The sequence below is a fragment of the Mustelus asterias genome, unplaced genomic scaffold (genome assembly GCF_964213995.1).
Source record: "Mustelus asterias unplaced genomic scaffold, sMusAst1.hap1.1 HAP1_SCAFFOLD_92, whole genome shotgun sequence".
Classification (NCBI taxonomy): domain Eukaryota; kingdom Metazoa; phylum Chordata; class Chondrichthyes; order Carcharhiniformes; family Triakidae; genus Mustelus; species Mustelus asterias.
The window spans coordinates 272,329-295,138 of record NW_027590141.1 but is presented as its reverse complement, the minus strand read 5'-3'; the positions used below and the strand labels follow the sequence as shown (position 1 = coordinate 295,138).

Below are 22,810 nucleotides of genomic sequence, written 5' to 3'. Positions count from 1 at the left end.
TGCTCCTGTAACTATCCAGGTAAGTCTTAAACGATGTCAGCGTGCCTGCCTCCACCACCCTACTTGGCAGCGCATTCCAGGCCCCCACCACCCTCTGTGTAAAAAACATCCCTCTAATATCTGAGTTATACTTCGCCCCTCTCACCTTGAGCCCGTGACCCCTCGTGAACGTCACTTCTGATCTGGGAAAAAGCTTCCCACCGTTCACCCTATCTATCCCCTTCATAATCTTGTACACCTCTGTTCGATCTCCCCTCATTCTCCGTCTTTCCAGTGAGAACAACCCCAGTTTACCCAATCTCTCCTCATAGCTAAGACCCTCCATACCAGGCAACATCCTGGGAAACCTTCTCTGCACTCTCTCTAACGCCTCCACGTCCTTCTGGTAGTGCGGCGACCAGAACTGGACGCAGTACTCCAAATGTGGCCTAACCAGCGTTCTATACAGCTGCATCATCAGACTCCAGCTTTTATACTCTATACCTCGTCCTATAAAGGCAAGCATACCATATGCCTTCTTCACCACCTTCTCCACCTGTGTTGCCACCTTCAAGGATTTGTGGACTTGCACACCTAGGTCCCTCTGTGTTTCTATACTCCTGATGACTCTGCCATTTATTGTATAACTCCTCCCTACATTATTTCTTCCAAAATGCATCACTTCGCATTTATCCGATTAAACTCCATCTGCCACCTCTCCGCCCAATTTTCCAGCCTATCTATATCCTGCTGTATTGCCCGACAATGCTCTTCGCTATCCGCAAGTCCAGCCATCTTCGTGTCATCCGCAAACTTGCTGATTACACCAGTTACACCTTCTTCCAAATCATTTATATATATCAGAAATAGCAGAGGTCCCAGTACAGAGCCCTGCGGAACACCACTGGTCACAGACCTCCAGCCGGAAAAAGACCCTTCGACCACTACCCTCTGTCTCCTATGGCCAAGCCAGTTCTCCACCCATCTAGCCACTTCTCCTTGTATCCCATGAGCCTTAACCTTCTTAACCAACCTGCCATGTGGGACTTTGTCAAATGCCTTACTGAAATCCATATAGACGACATCCACGGCCCTTCCTTCATCAACCGTTTTTGTCACTTCCTCAAAAAACTCCACCAAATTTGTAAGGCACGACCTCCCTCTTACAAAACCATGCTGTCTGTCACTAATGAGATTGTTCCGTTCTAAATGCACATACATCCTGTCTCTAAGAATCCTCTCAAACAACTTCCCTACCACGGACGTCAAGCTCACCGGCCTATAATTTCCTGGGTTATCCCTGCTACCCTTCTTAAACAACGGGACCACATTCGCTATCCTCCAATCCTCAGGGACCTCACCCGTGTCCAAAGAAGCGACAAAGATTTCCGTCAGAGGCCCAGCAATTTCATTTCTCGTCTCCCTGAGCAGTCGAGGATAGATGCCATCAGGCCCTGGGGCTTTGTCAGTTTTAATGTTCCCTCAAAAACCTAACACTTCCTCTCTTGTAATGGAGATTTTCTCTAACGGGTCAACACCTCCCTCCGAGACACTCTCGGTTAACACGCCCCTCTCCTTCGTGAATACCGATGCAAAGTATTCATTTAGGATCGCCCCTATTCCCTTGGGTTCTAAGCATAATTCCCCTCCTTTGTCCCCGAGAGGTCCGATTTTCTCCCTGACAACTCTTTTGTTCCTAACGTATGAATAGAATGCCGTAGGATTCTCTTTAATCCTGCCTGCCAAGAACATCTCGTGACCTCTTTTTGCCCTTCTAACTCCCCGTTTGAGTTCTTTCCTACTCTCTCTGTATTCCTCCAGAGCTCCATCTGTTTTCTGTTGCCTGGACTTAACATACGCCTCCCTTTTCATGTTAATCAGATCCTCAATTTCCCTGGTTATCCACGGCTCTCGAATCCTAGCTTTCCTATCTTTCCTTTTTACAGGCACATGCCTATCCTGCAGCCTTATCAATGGTTCCTTAAAAGACTCCCACATGCCAGATGCGGACTTACCCTCGAACATCCTCTCCCAATCAACATCCACCAATTCCTGCCTAATCCGGCTATAGTTAGCCTTCCCCCAATTTAGCACCCTGCCCGTAGGACAGCACTCATCCTTGTCAATTACTATCCTAAAGTTAACAGAGTTGTGGTCACTATTTGCCACATGTTCCCCTACCAAAACTTTGACGACCTGACCGGGCTCATTTCCCAGAACTAGGTCCAGTATAGCCCCCTCTCTAGTCGGGCTATCTACATACTGTTCCAAAGAACCTTCCAGTACGCATTTTACAAATTCCTCCCCGTCCGGACCCCCAGCTCTAAGCACTTTCCAGTCTGTGCCAGGGAAATTAAAGTCCCCCACTACAACAACCCTATTTTTTATGCACCTATCCAGAATCTCCTGACATATGGAGTACTGTGTGCAGTTCTGGTCCCCACATTACAGGAAGGATGTGGAGGCTTTGGAGAGGGTGCAGAGGAGGTTTACCAGGATGTTGCCTGGTATGGAGGGGAGATCCTATGAGGAGAGGCTGAGGGATTTGGGATTGTTTTCGCTGGAAAGGCGGCGGCGAAGAGGGGATCTTATTGAAACATATAAGATGATTAGAGGTTTAGATAGGGTGGATAGTGATAGCCTTTTTCCTCTGATGGAGAAATCCAGCACGAGGGGGCATGGCTTTAAATTGAGGGGGGGTAGTTATAGAACCGATGTCAGGGGTAGGTTCTTTACCCAGAGGGTGGTGAGGGATTGGAATGCCCTGCCAGCATCAGTTGTAAATGCGCCTAGTTTGGGGGCGTTTAAGAGATCCGTAGATAGGTTCATGGACGAAAAGAAATTGGTTTAGGTTGGAGGGTCACAGTTTTTTTTTTAAACTGGTCGGTGCAACATCGTGGGCCGAAGGGCCTGTTCTGCGCTGTAATGTTCTATGTTCTATATCCTTTCCTCCACTTCCCGTGGGCTGAGAGGTGGTCTGTAGTACACCCCCAGCATAGTGACTGCACCCTTCCTGTTTCTGAGTTCCACCCACAGCGACTCAGTACATGACCCTTCTAAGTTGTCTACCCTCTGCACCACGGTAATATGCTCCTTAACTAATATCGCTACTCCCCCACCTTTTTTAGCCCCTCCTCTGTCTCGCCTAAAACACTTATACCCCGGAATATTCAGCTGCCAGTCCTGTCCTTCTTTTAACCAAGTTTCCGTCACCGCAACCACATCCAAATTCCGCATAAGCATTAAGGCCCTAAGTTCGTCTGTTTTACCCGTTACGCTCCTTGCATTGAAGCAGATGCACTCCAGACCTCCAGGCCCACTCAGGTCATCCTCCTCCAGAGTGCTCCTCTTCTTAGCTAGCCTTGCCCTGGCCCCCAGCTCAACCCCAGCCTCAGTATTTACTGACCTACTGTTTTGTTCCCCACCCCCCTGCCACACTAATTTAAATCCTGCCGAAACACTCTCGCAAAACTCCCAGCCAGGATATTTGCTCCCTTCCAGTTAAGGTGTAACCCATCCTTTCTGTACAGTTGCCATCCTGACTTGAAGATTTCCCAGTTATCTATGAATTAAAAACCCTCCCTCTTGCACCAGTCCTTTAGCCACGCGTTCAACTGTAGAATCTCCCTGTTCTGAGCCTCACTTGCACTAGACAACGGGAGCAGTCCAGAGATTGCTACCCTGGAGGCCTTACTTTTTAGCCTAGCACCCAACTCCCTGAATTTCTCTCGTATGACCCCCCTGCTCTTCCTACCTACATCATTTTCACCAATGTGTATAATCACATCCGTTTGACTACCTTCCTTTTTAAATATGCTTCCTACCCTCTCGGAGACATCCAGTACCCCGGCACCAGGGAGGCAGACTACCATCCTGGATTCTCGTTCACTCCCACAGAACCGCCTGTCCGTGCCTCTAACCATTGCGTCCCCCACAACTATCGCTCTCCTAAACCGCTTCTTTCCCTTCCGGACCCTTGAGCCTGTCTCCGTGGAGGCGATCTGGTCCTCGTGGCTTACCCCTGGAGGGTCATCCCCCTCCACAGAATCCAAAACAATATACCTATTTTGGAGGGGGACAACCACAGGGGATCCCTCCACAGACTGCTCACTCCCTTCCCTTCTCCCATCTGTTGCCCATCCCTTTCTTTTATGGGAGAGTGCCACTGGGGTACTTTCTGGCACATCACCCTTCTGACTATTACCCCTCCTAACTGTGACCCACGTGTCTTCCTTCTGAGACCCCGTGTCACTACCTGACTATAACTTTTATCTATTAATCTCTCATTTGCCCTAACTAAACTGAGTTCATCGAGCCTCAGCTCCAGCTCCCTTACACGATCCTTCAGGAGTTGCAGTTCCACGCATCTGGCACAGATATGGACTTCCGGGAGGCAAGTTGTCTCCAGGAACTCCCACATCCCACACCGAATGCAGTATACTGGCCTCCCACTCATACCAGCCATGTCCTTTTTAGTTTTTGGGAGATAAAACAAAAAAGGGGGTGCAACAGAAGAAAAACAAACAACCTTCCTCGCCTTCGCCGAAGCCCTGTGAGCCAAAGCCCTCACAGAGACAGTAATTCTGTTGAATACGTGCTTTATTGCCCAGGCCTGGTCCAGGGGCGTCAGAGAATAATTTGGGGCAGCCAAACTATTCTAAATTCCATTGCTTCCAATATTACAATTATACAACTTTCAAAAATCATTTCCCCACCCACTTTGCTCACCCAGCCAGACATCAGCCAATCATTATTCGTCTAGATTATTTACCTTGGCCAGTAACATGTCACTCTCTGGCAGCGTGAGAATACATAGGTCCATAAATTCAAAAGTGCTTTTCCACTGTGTCCGAGCAATTCTTTATCGGGAAACGGTATGCTCTTATTCATTCAATTGTCTGGGAAGCTTGTACTGTCTGGAGCCAACACTGATAAGAGTTTTTTTTTGCTTAACTCAGTAGCTGTATTGTTTTCAAAGAATGTGGTTCTTCTTACATAGCTATATACCATCATGCCTTAGAGTGTCATTAGCCAAGGTGTATGATTTTAATACAGAATATATGTTATCAAAAATACATGTTTAAATTCACTAACAATGGTTATATGTATTTCTATGCAAACAGTACCTGTGTAACTCCAGGTACTTTGTGATTCTTCTTGAATATATTCACTCTAAATTAACCTATTCTGATCTATTAGTCTTTTAGTCCCCCAGGTTGTCCTGAACCCCCTCGAACAATGGACAAGGATGTAAATATCTCCCAGAGAAAGTGATCAACTTATTCATCCCATCGACACATTCCAGACTTTCACTGGAATGAACCAGGATTCCACACTGATATATTCCATTCAACCTCACCCACAGTGAGCTATTCCAATTTCTTTGTTCTCCAGGACAATATATTCACAATATCTTTAAAACAGAAATTAAACATTCCCATTTGATTTCAGGTATTAACATATTCTGTTAGTTTGTTCTTTATTGTCAATGTCAGGCTGGGGTTGTTCCCCTTGGAGCAAAGGAGGTTGAGGGGAGATTTGATAGAGGTGGACAAGATTCTGACAGGTTTAGATAAGGTGGACAAAGAAAAGCTGTTCCCATTCGCTGATGGAACAAGGACGAGGGGGACACAGATTTAAGGTTTTGGATCAGAGATGCAGTGGGGGGATGTGAGGAAGAATATTTTGATGCAGTGAATGATAATGACCTGGAACTCGCTGCCTACGAGGGTGGAGGAAGTGGAGACAATAAACAATTACAAAGGAAATTGGATGGGCATTGGGGGGTTTCAAACAGAAATAGTGACTAAATATCTCTGAACTTCCTCACACCCGGTCACTCTGTGATCCGTGTGAAATTTGAAACCAGGTATTCGCAACAAGACTCAAAGAGCATCAGCCCACTGGAGGCAAAGCCATGAGACCGACCAGTCCAGCAGAAAGAAACCCTCCGACCCTCCCCATTGACCAACTGTGAGAATGAACAAAATGCAGTTCTGGATGGAATTGAGAGCAGAAACAATAACAGCAGAATCCAACCCCTGGAATCACTCGTGAACTTGTTGGTGTCTCAACAGATGGGATGAAAGACTGAATATCTTCTCACACAGAGCAGCTGAACGGTCTCTCCCCAGTGTGAACTCGCTGGTGTATCCGCAGGTTCGATAACCGAGTGAATCCCTTCCCACACTGAGAGCAGGTGAACGGTTTCTCCCCAATGTGAACTCGCTGGTGTGTCAGCAGGCTGGATGAATCACAGAAACCCTTCCCACACTGAGAGCAGGTGAATGGCCTCTCCCCAGTGTGAACTCGCTGGTGCATCTGCAGGCGGGAGGACCCAGTGAATCCCTTCCCACATTGAGAGCAGGTGAATGGCCTCTCCCCAGTGTGAACTCGCTGGTGTGTCAGCAGGCTGGATGAATCACAGAAACCCTTCCCACACACAGAGCAGGTGAATGGCCTCTCCCCAGTGTGAACTCGCTTGTGTCTCTGCAGGTGGGATGACTGAGTGAATCCCTCCCCACATCGAGAGCAGGTAAAGGGCCTCTCCCCGGTGTGAACCCGTTGGTGTTTCCGCAGGTCGGAAGACCGAATGAATCCGTTCCCACACTGAGAGCAGGTGAACGGCCTCTCCCCAGTGTGAATGCGCTCATGGACCAGCAGGTCAGAAGATCGAGTGAATCCCTCCCCACACTGAGAACACGTGAATGGCCTCTCCCCAGTGTGAACTTGCTGGTGTCTCTGCAGGCTGGATGACTGAGTGAATCTCTTCCCACACTGAGAGCAGATGAACGGCCGCTGCCCAGTGTGGATGAGCCGATGAGCTTCCAGCTGAGATGGGTATCTGTATCTCTTGCCACAGTCTGCACATTTCCATGGTTTCTCCATGGTGCAGGTGTACTTGCCTCTCCCTTGGGTGGCCAATCAGTTGAAGCCTCGTCCATACACTTCACAGGTACAGTCTCTCCCCGCTGTGAATGGTGTGATATTTATTCAGACTGTGTAACTGGTTAAAGCTCTTTAGTCAGTGCATTGGAACACACTCACTCGAGTGTGGCAGTGTGTTGATGCTTTTCCAGTCACACTGACATTTCAAATCGACAGACCGGACAATCATTTCTCCGTCTGGATTCAAAGTCCGATGATATTCAGCTCCCAAGGAGTATGACTCTGTCAGATCTAGACGTGACGTTTGAGTATTCAGTCTGTGATTCCTCTTTTAATATTCTGTAAAATGAGTTTACAAAAGTCATCAGTGTCAGTACAGGATAGAAATTCAGAACAGACAATTCTAGTTTCTATGGAAGATTCTTTCATATACCAGTCCCAAAAAGCTGTAAATCTCCATCCATATCTATGGATTCTATTTAAAAATGAAAGTGGATGGGCATTTGAAGGAAATAAACTTGCAGGAGAATGGGATATAGAGTGGTAATGGGACTGGAATGTTATACAGAGAGTCAGCATGGACTCGAGTTACCGAATGGATTCCTTCTGTGCTGTAATGACTTTATGACTGGAAATGTATAACATCGCTACAGCATCATATTACAACGCAAGAGCTGTAAATCTCCATCCCACACACTCTCCCTCGATTCTCACTCTGCTGTATCTAATATTCACCCTCCCAATTCTCCTGTAGGTGCTGATTGATAGATCCATGCTCACTGCTTCCTGTCCTGGACAGAGAGAGCTGGAAATCTCCATGCAGGCTGCCAGACAGATATATGTCTATCTGACTGGACTAACAATGTGTGGAAAATACCGACTGGATTCACTTCATTTCCCTTCAGTTGCTGCAAGTCCCCAATTTCCCCCAGAATGAGAAAAGAAATGGAAAGGGGGAGAAAAGAAAGTGTTTTACCCACAGATGTTGGCCTCTTTTAAGGTCAAACCAAATAAACAAACTCAAGTTAAATCAGGACAAAGTAAAAGGGGCAGCTCCCCAAAAGGAGGGGGAACAGCCCGAACAAAAATCAAAGTACAAAGGAAACTTAAAAACATCAAATCATAGTGTGATTATTCGGGTCGATAACGCACCCCAACCCCTGCGGTGCCCAACGGGGGCAGAAGGCGTCAACCGTGCCTGTAGACACCGCATGCTCCCTCTCCAGGGACACCTGGCCGCGAACGTAGCCGCAGTAGAGGGGCAGACAGTCAGGATGGACGGCCCCCTCGATCGCCCGCTGCCTGGACCGGTAAATGGCACGCTTTGCCAGGCCCAGGAGCAGGTTCACGAGGAGGTCACCATCCCGACCCGCCGCTCTCTGCGTGGGTTTTCCTCAGGGTGCTCCGGTTTCCTCCCACAGTCCAAAGATATGTGGGTTAGGTTGATTGCTATGCTAAAAAAATTGCCCCTTTGTGTCCTGGGATGCGTAGATTAGAGGGATTAGCGGGTAAAATATGTAGGGATATGGGGGTAGGGCCTGGGTGGGATTGTGGTCGGTGCAGACTCGATGGGCCGAATGGCCTCTTTCTGTGCTGTAGGGTTTCTATGATTCTATTGTCCCTCTGAAGACAGAGGTTCTGAACCAGCCCCTGAAACCACGCCCATTGTGACCCACCACTGACAGCAGCGCATGCGCTCTCCTTCCCCGCTGAAACAAGATGGCGGCCGATAACCGGGGCCTGTTCCCGAGATAAAAGCCTGGGAGCTGTAAACCCAGGACCTGCAGGGTCTTATTCGGGCCGTGCGGCCTACAGCGGATGTTTGTGAAGCCATAGCTCCCTCCCGACCCCGACTACCGGCTCCATTTCTCCCGCAGCGCCACCGACTCACCCGTTAAAAAAAGCCGCTCCCGCACTCCCAGGTCTCCGGGCAAAGTGACACTGCGCACGCTCCAGATATAGCATTGCGCCTGCGCAATAGGCTCCTGTGGAATGAATAGAACACTTTCACACCCGCAGGGCCACCTGGGAATTAATGGCGTCATTGTCAATCAAAGACAATAATAGAAAATTATCTTGTGCAATTAAGATCAATTAATTTTTAAAAATGCATTCCTCGGAATTTGTGCGCTGCCATTCTCTATTTCTAAAATTGATTTAAACCAGTGCTCTCCTGTGGGAATACCTCGAGTTTTTAAAACTTTTCCCACTGGTTTCCTCCCCTCTCTCTGCTCTCCTGAAGGTGCTCATACTCGTTGGGTAAATCCCACAGAGACAGGTTTCTTTCACTTTCTTTCTCCTGATGCTGAATATTCTGTTTTATGGAACGATACATCACAGATGGAAACCATTTGGCACATCCTGCCCAGTCGGGCAGTCTTTAAGATCTGTCCAATTAATCCCACAGCCCTGCTGGCAGAGTGAGAACGATATCTATATGTACTGCAGCAATGCAGGAGGTGAATGGAAAATGTTTTCCAGTTGCATACCTCTCAGACACACTCATCCCTAGAAAGATAAATTGGCCTGTGTACTAAGAACAAAGAAAATTACAGCACAGGAACAGGCCCTTCGGCCCTCCAAGCTTGCACCGACCATACTGCCTGACTTAACTAAAACCCACGACCCTTCCAGGGACCATATCCCTCTATTCCCATCTGATTCATGTACTTGTCAAGACGCCCCTTAAAAGTCAATACCTTCTTGGAAGTACAGCAGAGAGGGAGAGATTCGCGAGAGGAGTGCTGCGGGTAAGCGCTTTTATTTTTTAACTTACTTTTTCGCGGGTTTTTTTAAAAATATCTAAACCCGGAAGTGGTCGCGCAGGGAGGTCTGGGAGAGAGAGATTTTTTAAAAGTTACTCACCTCAGTGAATCGGCCTCATTGCTTCTTGGAAGTACAGCAGGGAGGGAGAGATTCGCGAGAGGAGTGCTGCGGGTAAGCGCTTTTATTTTTTAACTTACTTTTTCGCGGGTTTTTTTTTAAATATCTAAACCCGGAAGTGGTCGCGCAGGGAGGTCTGGGAGAGAGAGATTTTTTAAAAGTTACTCACCTCAGTGAATCGGCCTCATTGCTTCTTGGAAGTACAGCAGGGAGGGAGAGATTCGCGAGAGGAGTGCTGCGGGTAAGCGCTTTTATTTTTTAACTTACTTTTTCGCGGGTTTTTTTTTAAATATCTAAACCCGGAAGTGGTCGCGCAGGGAGGTCTGGGAGAGAGAGATTTTTTTTTCCCCAATAAATTGGAACAGAGAGGAATCCCGATACTCTACACTTGTAGAGTATCCCACCCTCCCTCCTCCTCTAACCTAAAAAAAAGACCCAGTGAGAGCAGGGCTTTGGAGAAAACAGGAGGAGGAAAGGTAAGTTTAAAATTTTCATTCACTTTTTTTTTCCCTGTGTGTTTAAAAGGGCAATTATGAGTGTGAGGCCAGTATGTTGTTCCCAATGTAGGATGTGGAAGGTCCTGGAGGCTCCTAGCCTCCCGGACGACCATATCTGTGCTGGGTGTGTTGAGCTGCGGTTCCTAAGGGACCATGTTAGGGAACTGGAATTGCAGCTCGAGGACCTTCGCCGGGTTAGGGATAGTGAGGAGGTAATTGACAGGAGCTATTGGCAGGTGGTCACACCGGGATCACGGGAGGAGGGTAACTGGGTAACAGTGAGGAAGGAGAAAGCTCGGTTGATGGTGAGCACCCCGGTGGATGTGCCCCTTAATAATAAGTACTCCTGTCTGAGTACTACTGGGGAGGACAGCCCACCTGGGGGAAGCAGCGGTGGCAGTGTCTCTGGAGCTGAGCCTGGCCCAGTAGTGCAAAAGGGTAAGGAAAGGAGGGTAGTGCTAATTGGGGACTCTACGGTGAGGGGGTCAGATAGGCGTTTTTGCGGACACAGACGGGACTCTCGGATGGTGGTTTGCCTCCCTGGTGCAGGGGTCCGGGATGTCTCTGGTCGAGTCCCAGAAATCCTGAAGGGGGAGGGAGAGGAGCCGAAGGTCGTGATGCATATAGGTACTGCTGACATAGGTAGGAAGAGGGAAGGGGTCATGAAAAGAGAATATAGGGAGTTAGGTAGACAGCTGAGAAAGAGGAATGCAAAGGTAGTAATCTCGGGATTGCTGCCTGTGCCGCGGGAGAGTGAGAACAGGAATCGGTGGAGAATGAATGCGTGGCTGAGGGACTGGAGCAAGGGACAAGGATTTGGGTACTTGGATCATTGGGACCTCTTTAGGGGCAGGTGTGACCTGTTTAAAAAGGACGGGTGGCACTTGAATCCCAGGGGGACCAATATCCTGGCGGGAAGGTTGGCTAAGGCTACTGGAGAGACTTTAAACTAGAAAGGTTGGGGGGAGGGAATCGAAATGAGGGGACTGAGAGCGAGGAGGTAGCTCGCAAATAGATAAGGAATGTAGACAGGGTAAGAGGGAGGTTAGACGAGTGATGGAGAAGGGAAGTGCTCAGGCTGAAGGTCTGAGATGTGTCTATTTTAATGCCAGGAGTGTAGTGAATAAAGTGGATGAGCTTAGAGCGTGGATTGCTGCTTCGAATTGTGATGTGGTGGCCATTACGGAGACTTGGATGTCTCAGGGACAGGACTGGGTGCTTCAGGTGCCGGGTTTTAGATGTTTCAGGAAGGACAGGGAGGGAGGCAAGAGAGGGGGGGGAGTGGCACTGTTGATCAGGGATAGTGTCACGGCTGTAGAGAAGGTGGACGCCGTGGAGGGATTGACTACGGAGTCTCTGTGGGTGGAGGTTAGGAACAGGAAGGGGCCGGTAACTTTGCTGGGTGTTTTCTATAGGCCGCCCAATAGTAACAGAGATGTTGAGGAGCAGATGGGGAAACAGATCCTGGAGAGATGTAGGAATAACAGAGTTGTCGTGATGGGAGATTTTAATTTCCCAAACATAGATTGGAATATCCCTAGGGCTAGGGGTTTGGATGGAGAGGAGTTTGTTAGGTGTGTCCAGGAGAGTTTCCTGACACAGTATGGGGATAAGCCTACTAGAGGAGAGGCTGTACTTGATCTGGTGCTGGCTAATGAACCTGGACAGGTGGGGGATCTCTCGGTGGGTGAGCATCTTGGGGATAGCGATCATAATTCTATCTCCTTCACGATAGCATTGGAAAGAGATAGGATCAGGCAGGCTCGGAAAGTGTTTCTCTGGAGTAAAGGGAAATACAGTGTCATCAGGGAGGAAATTAGACGGGTAAATTGGAAGGAGGCATTCTTGGGGAAAAGTACCGAAGGAAAGTGGAGGATTTTCAAGGAATGTTTGTCTGGAGCTCTGCATGACAACGTTCCGATGAGACAGGGGGGTGTTGGTAGGGTACGGGAACCGTGGTGCACGAAGGTTGTGATGAACCTGGTGAATAAGAAAAGAGAGGCGTACAGAAGGTTCAGAGAGCTAGGAGGTGTTAAGGATTTAGAGGAGTATACGGGATGTAGGAAGGAGCTTAAGAAGGAAATTAGGAGAGCGAGAAGGGGTCATGAGAAGACCTTGGCGGGTAAGATTAAGGAGAATCCCAAGGCTTTCTACAAATATGTCAAGAGTAAAAGGATGAGATGTGAAGGCATAGGACCCTTAAAAGGTGAAGGGGGAAAAGTTTGTGCGGAACCGTTAGAAATGGCGGAGGTGCTTAATGAATACTTTACCTCGGTATTCACGGTGGAAAGGGATCTGGGTGGTTGTACTGCTGGTTTGCGGTGGACAGAAAGGATCGAGCATGTGGACATAAAGAAAGAGGATGTGTTGGAACTATTGAATGGCATCAAGGTTGGTAAGTCGCCGGGACCGGATGGGATGTACCCCAGGTTACTGTGGGAGGCGAGGGAGGAGATTGCGGAGCCTTTGGCGATGATCTTTGCATCGTCGATGGAGACAGGAGAGGTTCCGGAGGATTGGAGGATTGCAGATGTGGTCCCTATATTCAAGAAAGGGAACAGGGACAGCCCGGGAAATTACCGACCGGTGAGTCTAACCTCAGTGGTTGGTAAGTTGATGGAGAGGATCCTGAGAGACAGGATTTATGATCATCTAGAGAAGTTTAGTATGATCAAAAGTAGTCAGCACGGCTTTGTCAAGGGCAGGTCGTGCCTTACGAGCCTGGTTGAGTTCTTTGAAAATGTGACCAAACACATTGACGAAGGAAGAGCGGTGGATGTGGTCTATATGGGCTTCAGCAAGGCGTTCGATAAGGTCCCCCATGCAAGACTTCTTGAGAAAGTGAGAGGGCATGGGATCCAAGGGGCTGTTGCCTTGTGGATCCAGAACTGGCTTGCCTGCAGAAGGCAGAGAGTGGCTGTGGAGGGGTCTTTCTCTGCATGGAGGTCAGTGACCAGTGGAGTGCCCCAGGGATCTGTTCTGGGACCCTTGCTGTTTGTCATTTTCATAAATGACCTGGATGAGGAAGTGGAGGGATAGGTTGGTAAGTTTGCTGACGACACCAAGGTAGGTGGTGTTGTGGATAGTTTGGAGGGATGTCAGAAGTTGCAGCGAGACATAGATAGAATGCAAGACTGGGCGGAGAAGTGGCAGATGGACTTCAACCCGGATAAGTGTGTAGTGATCCATTTTGGCAGATCCAATGGGATGAAGCAGCAGTATAATATGAAGGGTACCATTCTTAGCAGTGTAGAGGATCAGAAGGACCTTGGGGTCCGGGTCCATAGGACTCTTAAATCGGCCTCGCAGGTGGAGGATGCGGTCAAGAAGGCGTACGGTGTACTAGCCTTCATTAATCGAGGGATTGAGTTTAGGAGTCGGGAGATAATGCTGCAGCTTTATAGGACCCTGGTTAGACCCCACTTGGAGTACTGCGCGCAGTTCTGGTCACCTCATTACAGGAAAGATGTTGAAGCCATTGAAAGGGTGCAGAGGAGATTTACAAGGATGTTGCCTGGATTGGGGGGCATGCCTTATGAGGATAGGTTGAGGGAGCTTGGTCTCTTCTCCCTGGAGAGACGAAGGATGAGAGGTGACCTGATAGAGGTTTACAAGATGTTGAGAGGTCTGGATAGGGTAGACTCTCAGAGGCTATTTCCAAGGGCTGAAATGGTTGCTACGAGAGGACACAGGTTTAAGGTGCTGGGGGGTAGGTACAGAGGAGATGTCAGGGGTAAGTTTTTCACTCAGAGGGTGGTGGGTGAGTGGAATCGGCTGACGTCGGTGGTGGTGGAGGCAAACTCGTTGGGGTCTTTTAAGAGACTTCTGGATGAGTACATGGGATTTAATGGGATTGAGGGCTATAGATAGGCCTAGAGGTAGGGATATGATCGGCGCAACTTGTGGGCCGAAGGGCCTGTTTGTGCTGTGGCTTTCTATGTTCTATGTTCTATGTATCTGCTTCCGCTACCTTCCCCGGCAATGAATTCCAGGCACCCACCACTCTCTGTGTAAAAAATCTGCCTCGTACATCTCTTTTAAACTTTACCCCTCGCACCTTAAACCTATTCCCCCGAGTAATTGACTCTTCCACCCTGGGAAAAAGCTTCTGACTATCCACTCTGTCCATGCCTCTCATAATCTTGTAGACTTCTATCAGGTGTCCCCTCAACCTCCGTCGCTCAAGTGAGAACAAACCAAGTTTCTCCAACCTCTCCTCATAGCTAATGCCCTCCATACCAGCCAACATCATGGTAAATCTTTTCTGGACCCTCTCGAAAGCCTCCACATCCTTCTGGTAGTGTGGCGACCAGAATTGAACACAATATTCCAAGTGCAGCCTAACTAAAGGTTCTATAAAGCTGCAACATGTCTTGCCAATTTTTAAACTCAATGCCCCAGCCGATGAAGGCAAGCATGCCGTATGTCTTCTTGATGACCTTCTCCACCTGCATTGCCACTCTCAGTGATCTGTGCACCTGTACACCCAGATCCCTTTGCCTATCAATATTGTTAAGGGTTCTGCCATTTACTGTATATTTCCTATCTGTATTAGACCTTCCAAAATGCATTACCTCACATGTGTCCGGATTAAACTCCATCTGCCATCTCTCCACCCAAGTCTCCAACCGATCTATATCCTGCTGTATCCTCTGATGGTCCTCATCACTTTCCGCAAATCCACCAACCTCTGTGTCGTCCGCAAATTTACTAATCAATCCAGTTACATTTTCCTCCAAATCATTTATATATATTATATATATCCTGTGTGAATTCACTGGTGTGACCAAAGACTGGATGGCCCAGCAAAATCCTTCCCACACAAGGAGCGGGTGAACAATCACTCCCCAGTGTGAACTCGCTGATGTGCACTGAGGTTGGATGAACATGAGAACCCCTTTCCACAGGTGGAGCAGCTGAACGGCCTCTCCTCTGTGAATTTGCTGGTGTAACAGCAGGTGGGATGAGATAGTGAATCCTTTCCCACACACAGAACAGATGAATGGCCTCTCTCCAATGTGACTGTGTCTATGGTTTTCCAGCAAGTACGGATAATTGCATCCTTTATCACAATCATCACATTTCCATGGTTTCTCCATTTTCCCAACCCCAATGAGACCGTGTCAATGGGTTTCCAACCGGGTGGATAATTGAATCCTTTACCACAATCCTCACATTTCCACGGTTTGTCCATGGTGCTGGTGTCCTTCTGTCTCTCCAGGTTGGATGATTAGTTGAAGCCTCATCCACATACAGACCACGTGTATGGTTTCTCCCCACTGTGAATGGTGTGATGTTTTTCAGGCAGTGTAACTGGTTAAAGCTCTATCCACAGTCAGTTCACTGGAGCACTCTCACTTGGCTGTGTGTGTGTGTCTCAGTTCTTTTTCTGTCACATTGAATTTTGAAATTTTCTTCCACTGACAAAACAGGGAATGATTTCTCCCTCCACTGTCAAAAGCAATCATATTTAGGTCTTGATGAATCGAATGGCTCTGTCAGACTTTGATCTGAAGTTTAGTTTGAGTTTCCTGTCTGTGAATCCTCCTCTTGTAGTTCCCTGCAAAAAGAGTTTTTAAAAACTACTTCAGAGCTGACAATTTCAGTTTCCACAAAACATTTCTCTATCTCATTTATCTTGAGCTGTAATCCCCATCCCACACACTCTCTCTTGTCCCTGAGCTGAAATCAAACTCATTGCCCCATCTCCACTCTGAGCCCAGCTCCCTCTCCCTCCAGCTGGATTCAGTCCTCCAGACCATGTACAGATTGAGAGTACAATCAAGGAGTCAATTATTTTCCTTCCAAGTCAGGGGACGTGCAGCCCCACTGACTCTGTTGTTACCACAATAGGCACATGTGCTCTGCTCACCAATGAAACACCGCGGTGACCATTAACATGGGCCTGTTCCGAGGAAAGGCTCCATTTTATTTGTGCCACAACAGCAGCGGAATTACCTCCTGCACAGGGACAAAGGTATCATCAGTCACAGAAAATAATTGCAGCTGGTGTCTCAAACCTCATTTCACCATTTGCTCCCAGACATTCTCAATTCAATTTTGAAATGCAAACTGAAATCTGGCATTATGGGGTAAATTAAAACACATTTTAATGGTCATTTTCAGAATGACTATTCCCAAGAACTAATTCCCAAGTCAGTAAATTAAAATTCTCATCAGCAATGTAGGCAGCACAGTGGTTCGCACTGCTGCCTCACAGCTCCAGGGACCTGGGTTCGATTCCCAACTTGGGTCACTGTCCGTGTGGAGTCTGCCCATTCTTCCCATGTCGGCGTGCGTTTTCTCCAGATGCTCCGGTTTCCTCCCATCGTCCAAAGATGTGCCAGTTAGGTGCATTGGCCATGCTAAATTGCCTCTTAGTGTCCTGGGATGAGTAGGTTCGAGGGATTAGCAGGTTACATATGTGGGGTTACGGGAACAGGGCCGAGGTGGGATTGTTGTCAGTGCAGACTCGATGGGCCGAATAACCTCCTTCAGCACTGCAGGGATTCTATGAGATACATTGAGAGAATTGCTGTTTTAATGGGTATTTTCACAAATGCTATAAAATGATTTTTCAAAACAAATTAATATTTTCTTCAACAGATGATGAATAAATAAAAAGTATTTAATAAAACAACCACCCAGTGTGGGGTTCAGGATTCTAACTCGGGGTTTCTGAGCTCCAGGAACCACGAACTGAACCAACCGGGAATTGTCTCCACAAAACTTCTCCAACTCCCTCCCGGGAAAAAGCTGCAAACCCGGGAGCTGCAGCTTTTTACTGGGGGTGTTGGGGCCTCCAGCGGGTGTTTGTGAATCCTCCCCGCCCACCTCCCAGGGTTTCCTTCCTTCCCAGAGATCAGAGTCCTCATTGATTTGAGGCCAAAGTGTAACCTCTTATTTATTGTCCCCCTCCCCCATCCTCTGATGTGAACCATCCTCCAGTGGCTGAGCCAGGATGGGGCCGTTAACCTGGGCCTGTTCCCGGGAGGGAGGGAGGGAGAAGCCCCGCAGCTGCAAACCAGGGAGCTGACAATGATTCTGAAGGGTTTGCGGATCCACAAAGTGTTTCCAGATCCTCCCAGCCACCGCCTAACGCTGACTCCGCTTCTCCGAGACAAACAAGCGCCAAGGCCAGCAATGACACTGCGCATGCTCCACATCACAATGCCCGGGCACTGATTGACGGCAGCTCCGGACCAATAGGAGGAGGGGGCGGGACTGGAGGACCGAGCAGGAGAGGCTGGTCCTCCAACCAATCGGAGTGAATGAGGGGCGGGACCTGAAGCATGCGCAGTGCGGGAAATGGCGACGGGCAGATGGACGGTTTTAGTTTGGAAGCGAGATCAATCTGAGGTAGAGGGCGGCGTGCGGGGAATGATAAATGTGGCGAGTGGGTGGAGAGACTTTGTAAACATGTTGTTCAAACCCAAACCCCGGAAATGAACTTCCCGGTCCCCCCCTTTGATCGGAGAGGGAAGCCCTGATGTCACAATGGAATGGGTGAGGGTGTGACGTCACAATGGAATGGGTGAGAGTGTGACATCACAATGGAATGGGTGAGTGTGTGACGTCACAATGGAATGGGTGAGGGTTCCAGATGAGCTGAGACTGGGCTGGAGTTGGGCGATGTCACTGACATGTGGCCCGGTGGCACAGTGGTTAGTGCAGCTGCCTAACAGCGCCAGGGACCCGGGTTCAATTCCAGCCTCGGGCCGCTGTCTGTGCAGAGTTTCCACATTCTCCCCGTGTCTGTGTGGGTTTCCTCCGGGTGTTCCGGTTTCCTTCCACAGTCCAAAGATGTGCCAGTTAGACGGATTGGCCATGATAAATTGCCACTTGGTATCAGGGGGATTAACAGGTAAATATGTGGATAGGGCCTGGAAGGGATTGTTGTCGGTGCAGGCTCGATGGGCTGAATGGCCTCCTTCTACACTGTATTTTATTATTCATTATTATTAATTAATTACTATTCTGATTTACAGCTGTTTCTGTGTTTTAACTGTATCCTCTATTGTGAACACCAAGGCAAAATACTTGTTCAATTCATCTCCCAGCTCCTTATTTTTCATTAGCAATTTCTGGACTTACTTTCTATTAGACAGTTAAGAAATGAGCTGGAGCAAGTGACTGAAGTGTCAGTCAGGGAGCACCAATAGTTTCAAAATAGTTCTGGAAAAAGATAGGACAGGTCCACAGGTCATGGCCCTAAACTGGAGCAGGGCCACTTTTGTGGGCATTAGGCAGGATCTAGCAGATGTCGATTAGGTGAGTTTGTTTGAAGGGAAAGGAATGACTGGCAATTGGGAGGTTTTGAAAGTGTGATATCAAGAGTCCAGGGGCAGTATATTCCTGTTAAGATGAAGGGAAAGAATGGTAAATTTAGGGATCTCTGTCAGAAAAGGGACATTGAGGCTCTGGTCAGGTAAAAGAAGGAAGCAGACATTGGGTTTAGGCAATCGGGGACAAGTGAATCACTCTGATTATAAAAAGTGTAAGAAAATACTGAAGAGGGAAATCAGGAGGACAGAAAGAGGGTATGATATGGATCTGGCAGGTAAGATTAAAGAAAATTCCAAGAGGTTCTATAGCTATATTAAGAGTAAAAAGGTGGCTAGAGATAGAAGAGATCCCCTTAAAAATCAGTATGGCCATCTGTGTGTGGAGCCACAGGAGATGGGTGAGATTTTTAATGAATACTTCTCCTCTGTGTTTACTGCGGAGAGCACCATGGGTGCTAAAGAAATAAGGGAAACAAGTAGTGATGTGTTGGGCACACGCATGTTACTTGGGAGGAGGTATCTGCAGCCTTATAAAAGCAAATTACTGCGGATGCTGGAATCGGAAACCAAGAGAGAAAATGCTGGAAAATCTCAGCAGGTCTGGCAGCATCTGTAAGGAGAGAAAAGAGCTGATGTTTCTTGTCTAGATGACCCTTTGTCAAAGCTCTGAAACATCAGTTCTTTTCTCTCCATACAGATGCTGCAAGACCTGCTGAGAATGGGGAGAGAGTGTGTGGGATGGAGATTTACAGCTTTTGGGGAATGAGAGAGGAAAGAATGTTCCATAGAAATTGTCTGTTCTGAATTTCTATCCTGTACTGACACTGATGACTTTTGTAAACTCGTTTTACAGGATATTGAAAGAGGAATCACAGGCTGAAATCTGAAACGTCACGTCTCGATCTGATAGAGTCATATTCCTTGGGATCTCAATATCATCGGACTTTGAATCCAGAAGGAGAAATGATTGTCCAGTCTGTCGATTTGAAAAGATTTGAAATGTCAGTGTGAGTGAAAAAGCATCAACACACTGCCACACTCGAGTGAGAGTGTTCCAATGCACTGACTAAAGAGCTTTAACCAGTTACACAGTCTGAATAAATATCGCAACATACACAGCGGGTAGAGACTGTAATCTTGTTGTGTGTGTGGACGAAATTTCAACAGATTGTCCACCCAAGAGAGAGGTAAGGACACCTGCACCATGGAGAAACCGTGGAAATGTGCGGACTGTGGGAAGGGATGCAGAACCCCATCTCAGCTGGAAGCTCATCGGCGCAGCCACACTGGGGAGAGGCCGTTCATCTGCTCTCAGTGTGGGAAGGGATTCACTCAGTCATCCCACCTGCAATCACACCAGCTATGTCACACAGGGGAGAAGCCGTTCACCTGCTCTCAGTGTGGGAAGGGATTCACTCAGTCATCCCACCTGCGGACACATGAACGAGTTCACACTGGGGAGAGACCGTTCACCTGCTCTCAGTGTGAGAAGGGATTCACTGATTTATCCCACCTGCAGACACACCAGCGAGTTCACACTGGGGAGAGGCCATTCACCTGCGCTCAGTGTGGGAAGGGATTCACTCGGTCATCCCACCTGCAGAGACACCAACGCATTCACACTGGGGAGAGGCCATTCACCTGTTCTCAGTGTGGGAAGGGATTCACTCGGTCATCCAACCTGCGGACACACAAACGAGTTCACACTGGAGAGAGGCCGTTCACCTGCTCTCAGTGTGGGAAGGGATTCACTGATTTATCCAATCTGCAGACACACCAGCGAGTTCACACTGGGGAGAAACCATTCACCTGCTCTCAGTGTGGGAAGGGATTCACTTGGTTATCCATCCTGCGGACACACCAGCGAGTTCACACTGGGGAGAAACCATTCACCTGCTCTCAGTGTGGGGGGGGATTCACTCGGTTATCGAGTCTGCAGATGCACCAGCGAGTTCACACTGGGGAGAGGCCATTCACCTGCTCTCAGTGTGGGACGGGATTCACTCAGTTATCCAACCTGTGGACACACCAGCGAGTTCACACTGGGGAGAGGCCATTCACGTGCTCTCAGTGTGGGAAGGGTTTCAGCGTTTCATCCCAGCTGCTGAGACACCAGCAAGTTCATGAGTGATGACAGGGGTTGGATTCTGCTGTTATGATTTCTGCTCTCAGCTGCATCCAGGATTGCATTTTGTTCATTCTCACAGTTGGTCAATGGGAAGGGTCAGAGGGTTTCTTTGTGCTGGACTGGCTGGTCTCAGCCTCCAGTGGGTTGATGCTCTTTGAGTCTTTTTGCGAATACCTGGTTTCAAATGTCACAGAGTGACAGGGTGTTAGGAAGTTTAGAGATATTTAGTCAGAAGAAAACAGAGGTTGGCAGTGCAAAGGTACATTTCTGAATGGAGGGCTGTGACAAGTGACATTCCTCAGGGTTCAGTGCTGGGACTTTTGATGTTTGTAATATATATAAATGATTTGGAGGAAAATGTAACTGGTTTGATTGGTAAGTTTGTGGATGACACAAAGGTTGGTGGAATTGCGGATAGCGATGGGGACCGGCAGAGGATACAGCAGGATATAGATCAGTTGGAGACTTGGGCGGAGAGATGGCAGATGAAGTTTAATCCGGACAAATGAGAGGTAATGCATTTTGGAAGGTCTAATACAGATGGGAAATATACAGTAAATGCAGAACCCTTCAGAGTATTCATAGGCAGAGGGATCTGGGTGTACAGGTACACAGGTTATTGAAAGTGGCAATGCAGGTGGAGAAGATAATCAAGAAGGCATACGGCATGCTTGCCTTCATCGGCCGGGGCATTGAGTTTAAAAATTGGTAAGTCATGTTGCAGCTTTATAGAACCTTAGTTAGACCGCACTTGGAATCTAGTGTTCAATTCTGGTCACCACACTACCAGAAGGATGTGGAGGCTTTGGAGAGGGTACAGAAAATATTTATCAGGATGTTGCCTGGTGTGGAGAGCATTAGCTATGAGGAGAGGTTGGAGAAACTTGGTTTGTTCTCACTGGAACGACGGAGGTTGAGGGGGGCGACCTGATAGAAGTCTACAAGATTATGAGGGGCATGGACAGAGTGGATAGTCAGACGCTTTTTCCCAGGGTGGAAGAGTCAATTACAAGAGGCATAGGTTTACGGTGCGAGGGGCAAGGTTTAAAGGAGATGTACAAGGCAGGTTTTTTACACAGAGGGTGGTGGGTGCCTGGAACCCGTTGCCGGGGAAGGTAGTGGAAGCAGATACGGCAGTGACTTTTAAGATGTGTCTTGACAAATATATGAATAGCATAGGAATAGAGGGATATGGTCCCGGAAAGGTAGGGGGTTTTAGTTCAGACGGGCAGCATGGTTGCTGCAGGCTTGGAGGGCCAAAGGGCTTGTTTCTGTGCTGTAATTTTCTTTGTTCTTCATTCTGTTTGGAACATCCCAAATGCCCATCCAATTTCCTTTTTAATTGTTTATTGTCTCCACTTCCTCCACCCTCATCGACAGCGAGTTTCAGGTCATTACCATTCGCTGCATCAGAATATTCTTCCTCACATCTCCCCCACTCCCCCCACCCCCACTCCTCCCCCCCCCCCCCCCCCCCCGGTCCCCTTGCATCTTTGACCCAAAACAAGAAATCTGTGTCCCCCCTCGTCCTTGTCCCATCAGCTAATGGGAACAGCTTTTCTTTGTCGACCTTATCTAAACCTGTCAGAATCTTGTCTACTTCTATCAAATCTCCCCTCAACCTCCTTTGCTCCAAGGGGAACAACCCCAGCCTCACATTGACAATAAAGAACAAACTAACAGAATATGTTACTGTCTGAAATCAAATGGGAATGTTTAATTTCTGTTTTAAAGATATTGTGAATATATTGTCCTGGACAATAAAGAAATTGGAATGTTCACTGTGGGTGAGGTTGAATGGAATATATCAATGTGGAATCCTGGTTCATTCCAGTGAAAGTCTGGAATGTGTCGATGGGATGAATAAGTTGATCACTTTCTCTGGGAGATATTTACATCCTTGTCCATTGTTAGAGGGGGTTCAGGACAACCTGGGACTAAAAAGACTAATGGATCAGAATAGGTTAATTTAGAGTGAATATATTAGAGAAGAATCACAAAGTACTTGGAGTTACAAAGGTACTGTTTGCATAGAAATACATGTAACCATTGTTAGTGAATTTAAACATGTATTTTTGAAAACATATATTCTGTATTGAAATCATACACCTTGGCTAATGACACTCTAAGGCATGATGGTATATGGCAAG

At 47.9% G+C, this 22,810-nt stretch overlaps 1 protein-coding gene across 1 annotated transcript in view; it reads left to right on the top strand.

Annotated features, from left to right (window-relative positions):
* LOC144484079 (uncharacterized) overlaps positions 1-22,810 on the top strand; it is a 192,129-nt gene that overhangs the window by 41,680 nt on the left and 127,639 nt on the right. The window contains exon 5 of the mRNA XM_078202613.1: positions 19,981-20,584. Within this exon, the coding sequence (XP_078058739.1) occupies positions 19,981-20,584 (604 nt within the window). The remainder of the gene's footprint in view (positions 1-19,980; positions 20,585-22,810) is intronic.